Consider the following 14,083-nt stretch of genomic DNA (forward strand, 5'->3'; position numbering starts at 1 on the left):
AACAAGAGCTTTAAACTTCAACCAAATAAAAAAAACATTAGGTCCTTTTAATTAAGGATGTGTTTCATTTAGTATGCTGACAGAATTAATAAAGTAATAAATAGGGATATCATCTTTAAAAGATTGCTTCTTTTTCTCCACCCAGTCTTGAATTAATGAACTAGAAATCAGGTATACAGAAATATACAAGCTAGAAATACTTCATTCACCTTCTTTAACTGAAAAATTGTGTCTCTGTTTTACTACCTGATAACCATGTGTTAAAAATTCACAAAATTTAACCTTACCTTTTGCAAACATTGGCAAAATATCTGGACTTCCCCAGCTCCAAGTATATTTACTTTGGTTGAAAACTGAGTCAAATTCCACTGGATTCTCCTTCCACCCTGTCAAACAAGCATACTTGGATTTACGTGGGGTTGCCAGAAGATCTCATTGAGTGCTAAGATTAACAGTCCATGCAAAATAAACTTATTTTTTATTTTAGCTTCTGTTCTATTATTTCACAATGAACTCCACTTTGTGAGTCTTGGTTTCACTTCCATTTCAACTTCTATATGCAATTAGTCCACCATTCATTAGGAAGTGAGCTGAAAACGTAAGCCAATCTCATTATGCAGGGATTCAGACAAAACACACAGCTGGTTTACCTTTTAAACAGCTAAAATTCTCCTGAATTCTAAGTCTCCTGTTGTCTGAACTCAGCTTTTGGAATTTTAGGCAATAAATTACACACTCATATTTCCAGCAGTCACATTCCAGCTCATCACAATAAAGCCTTCAAGATCTTCTGTTTCCATGACAAGGCAGTTGACAGAAATACAGAGATGCTCTTAACAGCAATTCCTGCCAATCCTGCATTAGTAGCTGCTGTCAGAAGGAAGAACCTTTTGACTAGAAACACAGGCAAGACCAAGTAATTCCTCTTGCCCACCATGTCCAAAACCAACACACAACATTATGAGTGTTCAGACCTGGAAGCCTGGGGGGAGGCAGAGGACCACACAAAAGACCAAGTCAGTGATGTGAAGGCTTCTTCCACGTTATTAACCACCATGTGTGCAGCAAGAGGTCGCTCTGGACAAAACACACAGTTGGGTTTTCACTTCATTTCGGAACCAATTCTCCAACTCAGTCTAGCAGTGGTTCAGCTAAGGCAATGCAGTTCACTTCTTGCTTGCAACATCTACTTAGCCACCTGCCACTACGTGCCAAATTATAATTAAAAACTATGTTACATGAAGAAGTCACTCCATAAGACACTTCTGCTTTTAGACTCAGGGTGCTAAATTTTACCATGTTACCATATTTTGCCATGTTACAAAATGCTAACCTAGGTAAGCTATTTTCATAGCTATCAAGAGTAGGAAATCGATCCAAAATTATTCCTTTCCATATAATCTTTGTAAACAAACCACTACACAGGTATTTAGCAATAATCATGTAGAAGCTCATCACATCACTGAAATACCTTATTTTGGAGGCCAGTGTTCAAAGTTTTAGGACTGGCATACCTTTAGCGACTGCACTGACGTCTTCATAAAATCCAGCTATAAGTGCAACGTGCCCTGGCCTGGACTCTGTTGGGACCCGGGTGTGAGAGATTCCCCAGCTGCCATTATTCTCTAGAATAGCCCTGAAAACACGATACAAGGCAGTTAATGCTTAGAACTTCTTGAAAGTACAATGAATTGCAGATAAAAAGAGTGACAGGTAGAAGTGAGGCAGGAAATGCAAAACCACCCCAGACTAAAACACATTTTCACTACTGCCTGCTGTGCAGCAAAGCAAGCAGAACATTAACCTGCAAGTAGTTCTATATTATAACGCCCCACAGAGAACATTACTGTTGTGGCCCATCAGCACTGCAAACAGATGAGTTTAGCTGGTGTTCTAATACACTTCAAATTAACATACAATTTTTTTCTGCTACTTTCTGCTATAGCTTACTTCCCCCTCGCCCCTTGTTTCTTCCTGGTGTTACTTTGCTGTGTTCTTTCCATTTAGTTCGAAAGTGTCTAGTTCAATCTTCTCTTACTCATTAAATATGATCAATTACAATTAGTTCTTGTGACCATGTCTGTGTTTATTTGTGCTGAATATTGGAAGCCAGCGTCAAGAGAATTTAAAAACGACATAAATCTAAGATGCAAATCGTTGCAGCAACACAGAGAAAATTTAAGTAAACCTTGTATCTTTTGCAATTACACTGAAGTGAAGGAGAATAGCTGCTCACCAGATAGACAGAGATACATAAATTGTCTAGGGATTATACACATACAATAGTTATAATGGATAAAAAGCAAAGAAAATAGAGGACATAGCCCATGTGTAAGAAACAACTTCATAAACTACTCGTCTGCTGAAGATATGAACAGCTGGAGCCTGTCAGAAAGTGGTGAGCGTTATCATATGCTGCTTTCTTGTCTCCATCTTCTGGGAGAAGAGAAAGATTCACTGTCCACTGTCAGAGCAGGTTGGGGAAAAGCAAATATTTTAAAAGTCATATTTAGCAGGAAATTGTATTTTTGTTGTTCATGATATAAGCTACAAAATGTGCTATATTTTTATCAGGTGATTTTTAGCCTAGGTAGATTTTAAGCTCATGCTTTGTGACTTTAACAAAGATTTTATACAACTGCTAATTACAAGATCTACACACTCCGGTCTAAAAGTATTTCTCACTAATGAAGTAAGAATCAAACCACAACCTAAAATTTCAGGCTCCACAGTTTACTTATTGGGTTTTTTAACTCATCTTGGATCTTAAATTCTCAGGCCTACTTGAAAGCTCACAGGACTATTTGGAATAGCCCAAATATTACAGTGAAGAATGTGAAAGGTGATATAGCACTTTGACATGTTATTCCTAGCTCTCATCTCTGCCAGGTTTTAAGACAAGTTGTCTTGAAAAAGTATTAATTTGCAGAAAGGATTTAAGTATTAGGTAAAGTGGTTTCTAATTTATTCTCACTGGATACTCTGATAAAAATGTATTGCAATAGCCTTAGTGGAAGATTTAAGACAAAAATAAAACTTTTGGCCCTCCTCACACTTCATTGTCACAACAGGTAGAAATTTGTTTTAATTAGAATTTGATTTCTATTGAGTTGGAAAGTAATCCTTTACCTTTGCTTTTGTGGAACTGTATCACAGAATCACAATAACACATACCAGGCAGCAAAAAAAGAAAGCTATATATTGTAATTTACCTATTCAAAATTCATTTAGTTATTATGAATTATTTCAAAGCCTTTGAGGCAGAAGAATAATTTTTAAAAATTAATTTCTTTAACAGTATTACCCTTAGCTACCCATAATAATAATGTTTAATATGAATACGATATAATAATACATCTGAAACATGACAGGCAAGAAAGAAAACATCTCCCCTGAAATCCCCACCACAACTACAGCAATTCAGACCACCTATCGTCCTTCAGACCTGTCACAACATTGTTGAAAAACAGATTTTTCAAGAATATTTCTAAGATGAAAGACTAGCTACTTAGCGTATATCAGCCAGCAATCTGCTCCAAGTCTAATGGATATTTATTATTAATTTTATGTACCTACTAAAACTTTGCTTCTATTTGTAGCACATTGCTACAAGAACAGATCTTGCCCACTTAAAGATCATCTTTCTTCATTAACAGCACAGTAGTTCCCAAAGTACTCCACCTAGATGAGACACGTAATCTGGCTGTGACGGTGCCCACTATTATAAAGCAGATAAGGGACTGAAAACTTCGCACTTAGGAATGAATGTGCAAAAAAAGTATATTAAATTGCATATATTGTGGGTTAATATTTCAGAAAAGGAAAGCTCAGACAGCAATAACTAGGCAGAATAAAAAAGAAAACGCTTCCAGTAACCAACATCTGATCTTGTTGGCCTGTTTACAAGGTTAACTTAAAGTTGTGTTGCTCAAAGGTTCAGTGACAAAACACTGAGCTTCAAAATAGTAGCAGTATATGTAATAAAGCCAAAGATACACCCTGGACTGCCTGGCTCTCCAACTTTCAGAAGACACAACATGCCACAACTTGTTGATGGTGCCAAAGACCAACAGTTTTACTGCTAAGAGAAGAAACTGCTCGGGAGGAAGTATTAAGTCTACTGCTAAGAGATGACATGGAAAACTCACACTGATGTGGCATACATCTGCCAGTGGCAGACATCACCTTACAAAAACACTAACAGGAGAAGCAGGTACAAGTAAGCCCATATAAACTGGCAAGTGCGGTAGCAAGGGCTCCTCAGATTTCTGTAGCAGACTGTAAATGCCCTAGTAGTTTCAGATGATCGATTATTCAGGTTTGCTCTGACATTTGAGCCAGACCAATGCTATTACACACAAGTACTCTTATTTAATGCTGTCTACTTTTTCTAGTCTAAGATATTATTTGTCTTATGATCAAATAACTACCTTGATATAAGGTGTCCTGGTTTCAGCTGGGATAATCTTTTTCCTAGTGTAGTGTAGTGATGTATTTTGGATTTATGATATTGTTGATAATACAGAGAAGATTTAGTTGTTGTTAAGTAGTGAGGACCTTTAAGCTTCTCATACCATGCCAGGTGCACAAGAAGCTGGGAGGAAGCACAGCCAGGGCAGCTAACCCAAACTGGCCAAAAGGGTATTCCATAGCATCATGGTCAGTAGATATTTGGAGGAACACTGGATGGGGGGACCACAACTCAGGAACTGAGTGTTGTCGGGTATCATCTCACACGTGGTGAACAATTATATTGTGTGTTACTTGTTTTATATATTCTTTTATTAGTAGTAACATTATTTTTATTATTTTCCCTTTCTGTCCTATTAAACTAACTTAACCCACGAGGTTTACCTTTATTTTTTTACAATTCTCTCCCTCGTCCCACTGAGCGGGGGGAGCAAGTGAATGGCTGTGTGTGGTTTTTAGCTGCCTGCCAGGTAAAACCACAACATAAGGAAACTGAGAAGGTCGTTGAAAATAAGTTTTAAGCACTCAAGGATAAGACTTTTACCACTCTTGTCTGATAGTATTAGTTTTTCACAATCCTAAACCAAATCATGCAATTAAGCAATCAGACAGACACTAGAGAGCACAAGGGAGGCACCAGGGTCACACATGCAGGAAGGGTGGAACAAATTGGAAATGTCAGCCTACTGTTAAACCCATCCAGGCCATCTTTTTTAATCACTCCTTAAAAAGCTCCATCAGTAGCTTAGACTTAGAAGACAAGCATGTTAATGAACTACTACCCCTAAACTGAACATCCAGGAAGCAGTTTAAATTAACGACTCTGTTAGGCTTCAGAACTGATACCATGCTGATGCGAATGAAGAAAGTTCACACTCATCTCAGTTACTGGCTAGCTGTAGTTTTCAAAGGACAGCATTGACTCAATTTATTTTGTTAATGGCTTCGCAGCTTTACTGATGACAGATGATACCAACTCAAGTTCACACATTTCTGCAGAGTCCAACTGCAAAAGTTTGTCACTCTGAAGGAGGGAAGGCAGTACCAAGCCACCACAGGTGCGTCATTCCTCTTGTTCTCTTTTCAGCATTGCCTAGAGCTGCCTCTAGAAGCAAAGTCTGCCAGATTAGAAGTATTTTCAGATGGACTTACCGCAGGTAAGGTGCTTGGGGTCTGTTGTTGCTATTCAATTCATACAGCGAATCTGCCCGCAGACCATCGGCAACAAAGAGTACGAGACGTTTTGCCGGAGGTGGCAATGGAGTCTGGTGAGGAGTCATACCATGAACCAGGGGAGAGCTGAAGTAGATGTCAAAAATGGAGACCAAGAACACACAATGCACAAGGAGACCAGCAAGTATGAAGACAGGTATACCCATGGCAATAGTGGGCTGGCAAGGTAAAATCCAACACTGAGAAGGAGAGAGAAAAATAAAGTTAGGCAGATGAGACTTACAAGGATCAATATTTACTTTATTTGCTATAGAATGGGAGTACCACAACTACAGTCATTACCCAGGTCCACTATCTATCTCTATTTACAACAAGCTTTTTCCCAGAAGTTTCACTCAAAAGTAACTGCATGGCTAATTCAGACTTTCAGATAGTCATTATGTCTCAGCAACTCATCTCTGGTGTTTAGCAGGGTCTCGGACGGCTTCAAAAGACTTAAATTCAAAATAATTAAGTCAGTTTGTCATATTCAGCAGTTTTTTGTTACCTGCATCAGCGACAGAAAACTCAGACAAGACAGTGTCTCCAGCAACATGCTACCCTCTACTGGCTGATTGCATGACAGTATCGAGGTCTGTTCAGGCAAATATACAAACCAAAGACAGCTAGGGAAAGCTGTCCTATAGAAAAAAGCAACTTTGGGTGGATGTTTGCTAAGTTTATTATCAATTCTGGGCTCACTATATTTCACCTAGAAACAGAAAGCTGCTTTTACAGGAGCAAAGATGCTCTGCTGAGTGCAGAACACTGTTCCTCTTCTAAAACAGATGACAAAAGCACAACAACTGAAGGATTATGTTTCATGGATAATGATATTCCCTTTTTGAATGTTTTCCCTGTCATCCTCTAAAGTCAGGTTAAGAATACAAATATAGTTAATAGCAGGTACATTGGAAACGTATGTGTCTGCCACAAGTACTGAGGGGTCCATATGTTCCCTTCTGAAGGGAATGTAAGTATGTCTGTTGACTCAGGTGAGTGTGGGGTCTAAGCCAGGATGAGGCTTAGTTCTGACAAAGTACCGGTAGTGCTGTCCAGGCTGCTAACTTCGCTATTTAAATATTAGCTAATTATCAACTTTAACAAAACAACATCTCCACTCACTAATTTAAAAGCAGACATTCCTAACAGTCTGGAAGGTTCAGACATTCAATTATCTACGTAAATACACAGCTTTCTCTAAATGAAACTCTTTGTTTCAGAATCCATTTAGTGCTTCTAAATTACATTACATAACTTTATCTTGCTACTTACAGAATTCCAGTAGCTGGACAGACACAGACAGACACCACATGGCAGGACTATTATACTTACCAAATTAAAAAGGCTTCACTACCACAACCTAAACTCTGATCAAAACTCTGAAATATGTCTTTTAAAATAAAAATTTTAAAGGGCTAGGGAAACCAGAGAAAAAAACCACCACACACTAAAAAAATATATTTGAAAGTTAATACATATTATTACTTACTAATCCAAAGAAAATTCAGATCTGTATGCAACTTAGCCATAACTTCCAATTCCAGCCATTTGCCCTACTGAAATATATACGCAACAATTCCAATCCTAATCAGAAACATTAATATAGTAATTTCTCATTTTAGAGATTTGGAAAGCTACACAAGATTGAGATAACTAAATACAATATCGCAAAGAGACATGTAGTAGTCACACTTCAGTGATCAAACAAAAACTTTTAGTTCATCAGGAACTTCCATGCTTCAATGTCTACAGGTGAGATTCCAAGACAGACCTGAAATATTCGTAAATACCAGTTTGTTTATTTTTTTAATTACTCAGAGTTCCTGCATCAATTTAAATACGTTAAACCACAGCGACTTGACAAATACATCTGGAAACAAACTGATTCAGCTATTAATGAAGTAAAGTATTGCCTGACGAAGAAACGCCTTCACCAGGCCCCTCTGAACTTACAGGTACCATAGTCTAAGACAGACAGCAGTGGAAAACAGTTGAACAATAGAGGAAGAGCTTGTCTAAGTGATCCACTGCTGTGCAGAAACAGGTCTTGGTTGATAAAGGTTCATTTCTTGGCTGAATTGCTACCAACTGGCACTTCACACCGTTCTTTTAACTAAAAGAAAAAGGCAGCAAGATGGAAAGCCAAAGAAATCAAAAAGCATATCAGAGGTACTATTCAGAAGTTGTCTTCAGTTTGCACCTACACCAGGAAGAAAAATGAGGGTGCTTTATCTCTCCTTTTAGGACAGATAAAGCAGTCGCCCCAGCTACAATCTAAGTTAAGGCTGACAAAGCCAACAAGGCCAGACCACCAGCATTTCACTAACAACATCAATAATTACTTGTAAACTTCTGGACTTCAAGTGTTAGAATACATGTTCTACAAATCCAAGCAAAATCCTCTTCCCTAACTGGGAATGCCAAAGTCACTTGTATTCACATCTGCAGGTATTTAAGCTTCTTAAATCTAGGACAGGTTACCACCTTTCATTCTGCTGTAGAACAAGATCATTTTGTCCATTCATTTCTATTCGAAATAAAGAGTCATTAGATCAATGGATGGCAAGGCAACAGAGAAAAAACATCTCTTATTTTAGAAGCCATTCATCCCCAAGAACCCTACTATTACAAGTCGATTTACCATGGATTATTGAACCATGAAAGGCAAACCATCATGGAAGTCTGTGAAGCTAAAAGAGAGAGGGACCTCTTGGATTTGTGAATGGACCACCACAGAAAAAGAGGATTAATGCCAAGCAATGTTTGTGCTGTGTAATTGCAGCTACAAACATTTGTGGCATGAACAGAAGAAACAGATGAGTATCTCTCACTTCATGAATAAATTGGATACTAGTGGTCATCCCTCCTCCATTGTGCTGTTGCATGAGGGGCCATCAATATGGAGTGGGAAAATGAAATATTTACCTTGAAAATAACCTTTTCCTTACAAGATCTGGACATGATCTTCATGAGTCGGAAAAAGGAGATTTGGGAAACAAAAGAGGTTTCTGGAAAAACCTCAGTGTAGATCTCCTGGAACATATTTTTTTTCTGCCATGATATGGTCTAGCATGACACCTTTTTTCTCCACCCATTTCCAAGAGGAGTGGAATCATCAGTAGATCTGTGTTCTCAAAGATGCAGTGCAAGGTCTTAGACTGCAAGGCCAAGGAGAGATCCCACTTAGCAGTCAACACAGCCTCCACACAGCCAGTGCAGGAACAGCTGGAACTACCTGACAGAACCTCTGAATTTGAAAATGCACAGATGTTGACTCATCTGAGCCTTCTGCCATACAGAGATCCCTTCCACTCCTCCTTTCTCCCCGCTTTGTGTTTTCATCACCATTTGACAGGGTGGTTCAAAAGCCAGTCTGAACCTGCAGGTCCAGCATGGCAACTAGAGGCTAAACAGGATCTCGTGGGTGGCCTGAGAGGCCCTTCGGCATCAGGAGAAGCTGCAAACGGACGCATCGGTATCAAACTTCTCGATGTGCAGCTAACCCAGTGCAACCTGGGTGCTCAGACATCCCTCAAGCCCACAGCGTCTGCTCTCACACCTTCTAGGCACAGCTAATGCTTCCCTGGACTATGTGTCTGCCCTAGAATGAAAGATGCTTACATATATACTATTTCTCTGTATCTTACATGAGACACAGAAGTGAAATCCGTCTTCTACAGGATATCACAACAAGAAAACAAACAAACAAAACCAAAAAAACAGAGACCTCTAGTTTTTTTTCTCCCCTCTCTGTTACAGAGGTCATCATTAGCAAAGTTCTCTGTAGAGCCTGGTGCTTGATGGTTCAAGGCAGAAACCCAGGAAGGAACGCAAAAAGGAAGAAATAACAAGAATAAAAGGGGAAAAAAAAAGTGGATTAAGCACTAGCTTATAAGAAAGAGCAAAAGCCACAGCCTGTCAAGAGAAGAAAAATTGAAATGTATTAAACACATCCACCCCTTTTCACTTTGGAGGACAAGGAACAAGATCTAAGTATTTATTACTAGTGCAAAAATGTCTCTGCCTTCAGGTGTCTGCCCGTTCAAAAAGTGGATAAACAAACTGTCACTTGAAAAATATATCTTACATCTTTCTGTCAAGAAAACTTAAGCCAAGGATATCTCAGCATTTTTGTGTCCTCTGATACCTTCCCAGGAAGTCCTGTTGCAAGCGACCTAGTGAGCTACCTCCCACAGTCCTGATTTTCACAAAGCAGAATATGAGCTTTGCGCAAATCTCAACTGCACTATCCTACTTAATTCTGTTAAGCCACTGTCGGCCACACCAAGACAGAAAGAAGCTTCTGGTCTTCTAGATAATAGACTAAGAGGAGCATGTTGCAACCTACTTGCCACATGCCATTTCTTACTGTCCACCCAAACATATGACTTGTTATAAGGCAGTTGAGACAGCCACTTCACCTCCTCTACTGATTCATCCCAACTAGAAAACCATGTACCAGACTCAGATTTATTCTTTATTTTCTTCATTTTTTTCTTTTTCAGTCACCACCTCCTAAACTAAATACAGAGCCAATAATTACACTGTCCAATCACAGAATCAGAATCACAGAATGTTAGGGATTGGAAGGGACTTCAAAACATCATCCAGTCCAATCCCCCTGCCGGAGCAGGAACACCTAGATGCGGTTACACAGGAAGACGTCCAGGTGGGTTTTGAATGTCTCCAGAGTAGGAGACTCCACAACCCCCCATGGGCAGCCTGTTCAGTGTTCTGTCACCCTTACTGAGAAGTTTCTTCTCAAATTTAAGTGGAACCTCTTGCGTTCCAGTTTGAACCCATTACCCCTTGTCTTACCATTGGTTGTCACCAAGAAGAGCCTGGCTCCATCCTCATGACACTCACCCTTTACGTATTTATAAACATTAATGAAGTCACCGCTCAGTCTCCTCCAAGCTAAAGAGACGCAGCTCCCTCAGCCTTTCCTCATAAGGGACATGCTCCACTCCCTTCATCATCTTTGTTGCCCTAATCAGTATGTCAGAATTTAAACTATCCCACCCAATAAGGTATTTTTTGTTCAATTTGGAGCCAACACCACAAAGCTGGCATTAATTCTTAAGTAAAGATCCTTTTTGGATCCTTAACTGAAAAGTACTAAAGACCCACCAAGCTACTCACTGCCTGTTGAAACACGAGTTGTCCACAGGAACAAAGCAAGTAGAAAATCAGCAGTACCTTGGCTACGTCGGGGCCTTCTGCAGACTACTGATCGTCTGCCACTACTGGATGCTGTACATGAGCAGAGAAGAGAGCCAGCAGATGCAAGGGAGCAATCATCCTGAGAGACAATAAGGCAGAACCAGCAGAGACCTTTCTTAAGACCTCTGAGATTAAAGAAAGAAAAGCAGCCACAAGGACCTCCTGACTGCAATTAATTATTTTTCCAGAATAAAGTGATTTGCATGGATTAGAAAAGGGTGGCTTGTTTTGTTGTTGTTTTTTTTTGTTTGTTTATTTTATTTTTTTGTTTGTGGTTTTTTGTTTTTAGAACCCTCAGAGGGAAAGTTCAGCTTCTGGCTGGTGCTATATGGGGTAAAGACACCTCTTTCTTTTTACTTGCACCTATCAAAACAATACAAAAACATCCTGCTATTAGCTGCAAGCTCTTCACCAACAGTCATGTCAGCGCAAGGACTAAAACACCCAGACTGTGACAACTGTGACAGCTGCAATGAGCCACCTAAGCCCAACCATCAGAGACAAGAAGCAGGCAGTTTATTTCCCTCTTTTCAAGCTGATCCATAACTTGCTGACAACAGTTTTTGTGAGTGGTTGTGGTTTTTTTCCTCTTCACCTCCTCCTCTCCCTTTTTTTTGACTCATGCCACAGAACCTACATCCATAGCCCCCAGCTGGATCAAGTCCCTCGGTGCTTAACAGGAAGGCTGGCATAATCAAGTGCAGCCCTCATTTCCCCAAAGTAATCAACATCTAAGCTGCATTCCTCTGAAGTTATAATCTCTCTGCATTATTTATAAAGCAAAGAAAACCGTGCTTGTGCCACAATACAATATAGCTCTTCATGAGAAACATAACATTTCCCTTTTATATTTTTCTCTCTTCAATGCGCAATAAAACATACACAAAATACTACATGGAATATGCCCCATTGGCAAGAATATTTTTTTAAGGATAATAAAATGTCAAGACAAGGAGCTCAAGATACATTATGCATTTCTTTTAGAGGGGACCATGTTTCACTACCACTGTCAAGTCTGCTGGTTAAGATGAAGAAAATCCATTGGAAATGCATTTTCAATAAGCATCAACGGCCTTGGTAAATATCTTTTACAGAAAAAAACAAAACAAAACAGAAATCTCTGCTGTGTTTCTGGCTGACAAATACATTTTTTGACTAAATAGTGCAGTGTATTTTGTAATCTAAACTGTCAAAGTAGTGACGGTAAATTTGTCTGTACGTAATACATTATCCTTTTGCTTAGGGCAGAGGAAAAAACAGGAAGTTGTATAGTTTAAGTGACAGTATTTTGCATAGTATGGCAGTTATACATCATCTAACATGGTACTAGCAGCCCCAACACTATTTTTTTACTAATTTAGATTTTTAAAGAGTTACACTAGCCAAGAAATGCAATCAAGTGATTCCTGCTGTCACAGCACATACACCTATTGACTGCATAAATTAGTTTATACAAGAGACTTACCAGGCAGTCTCAGAGTAACTCTGTCATATCTTCACACACCACTTAAACATAAGAAACCCAAAATGCTCATCTTGACTTCATCCTATAATCATACCATGAACAGAAGTGGGAAAGGAGGAAAAGGGACTTCATCATTATCCAAAATTTAATTTTCATTCTCTATTGAGGCAAAACATCCTCTACCAGACAATGAAACTGCAACTACAGTATTTCCACTTGCTCTTGCATTGAAGTGGCTTTTGTAATTCATACCATCTGTTTAAAATTATTTTATGTTCAACAACTTCACTGAGCATTTTAAGGATTATAATAACAAATGACATCTGTTTTAAATTTTAAATGTGGTTAAGTAAAGCACATCCAAACCTGAGGCAAAGAGCTCAAAGAATATTTAATTTTCTTTTTAACATCACTTGATAATGAAAATTACTCTGCCTGCCTAGAAAAGTCCCTTTTGCCAAAATTTTCCAAGGAGAAATTTGACTGTGGGTTGCAAGGCACCAATAAAACATGAAATGTTCTAATACTTTGACTTACTGCAAATCAGCTACCTCAATGTCAGTCTACACAATTTTCTCTGAATCATCCTGTAAACATGGGAAAATGTATCCACAAGTCTCCCAGGCACAAAAACGTGCCTGAGAACAACACTGACAACAGGACAGCGTTGACAAAAAGAACAAGCGTAGTTCTTTAAGAAACAATGACTGCTTTGAGGCACAAAAGAGAAAACAAGAGCATCACTCTTTAGTAACACTCGTTAGCCAAGTGGAAAAAAAACCCCAAAACCACAAATAGTAGAAATTCAGTATTACATCTGTTCGGTATGCAGGCAACTAGAAATTCAGAACTCAGAAAAAGCAAAACCCAACAACAATAAACCCTGAGTAGTTTTGCTGTGAATCAGCTATTTCAGTGAGCAGTAGCATTTGGAGGGGGCCTATGCCTGTGTTCAGGAGGTAGTTCAAATGCTCTTGGCTATTTCTTGAGATCTAAGACATTCACCAATACTCTGGCAGCAAGTCTTCTTCAAGCATCACTGTTCTACAGCTTAACATCATATTTTAATCTCAGTATGGACTGTTTAATTCTTTTTGTGCTGCAAAGAGTGTCTCACATTACTCAGATTTCTCTGTTCTTGCACAAAAAAAAAAAAAAAAAAAAGGATTATTTTTCTGTCATTGTTTTTTTCTTGCCTTGTTTGGAGAACTCATAGACAGTTTTTTTTTTCATCTTACAAGTTTCATGAGATACTTTTTGGGGAAAGAACATCAGCCTGAGAGGGTCTAACAAAACCTAGCCCACCAACTTCCACTGCTGCTAGGGTCAAGTGGCACTTAAGAAAACACAAGTACATGGAAGACAGTTTGCCACAGCGGTCTTGCTGTCTCATGGGAGCCCTCCCTGACAAACCAAGGCTGAAGGCCCCTGGGATATTTTTAAAGAGATCTGCAGTAAAACTATGCAAGACATCACGTGTACCAATAGAAGCAGCACAGTTCTTCCCTTTAGCAATGAAAGGGGCAAGGCTCAAACTCTTTAAAGTTGTACAACAAATATTAACACAGAGCACATAGGTAAAAGGATGGAAAAAGAACAACTTTCAGCAGCATTGAGCTTTGCAAAACCAGCTTGCTAATGAATTCTGTATACCCACAGAGAAAAAAATACCCTTTGGCAAAAACACCAAACAGTGCTTAAAGTATGTTC

At 38.9% G+C, this 14,083-nt stretch overlaps 1 protein-coding gene across 1 annotated transcript in view; it reads right to left on the minus strand.

The window, feature by feature from the left end:
• The window catches only part of PIGN (phosphatidylinositol glycan anchor biosynthesis class N), a 105,844-nt gene that overhangs the window by 82,815 nt on the left and 8,946 nt on the right, over positions 1-14,083 (minus strand). The window contains exons 2-4 of the mRNA XM_082045731.1: positions 5,623-5,882; positions 1,515-1,636; positions 288-386 (exon numbers count right to left, since the gene is read on the minus strand). Coding sequence (XP_081901857.1) covers positions 288-386; positions 1,515-1,636; positions 5,623-5,849 — 448 coding nt within the window. The 5' untranslated portion in view covers positions 5,850-5,882. The remainder of the gene's footprint in view (positions 1-287; positions 387-1,514; positions 1,637-5,622; positions 5,883-14,083) is intronic.

The sequence above is a fragment of the Streptopelia decaocto genome (assembly GCF_964273445.1).
Source record: "Streptopelia decaocto genome assembly, chromosome: 2".
Classification (NCBI taxonomy): domain Eukaryota; kingdom Metazoa; phylum Chordata; class Aves; order Columbiformes; family Columbidae; genus Streptopelia; species Streptopelia decaocto.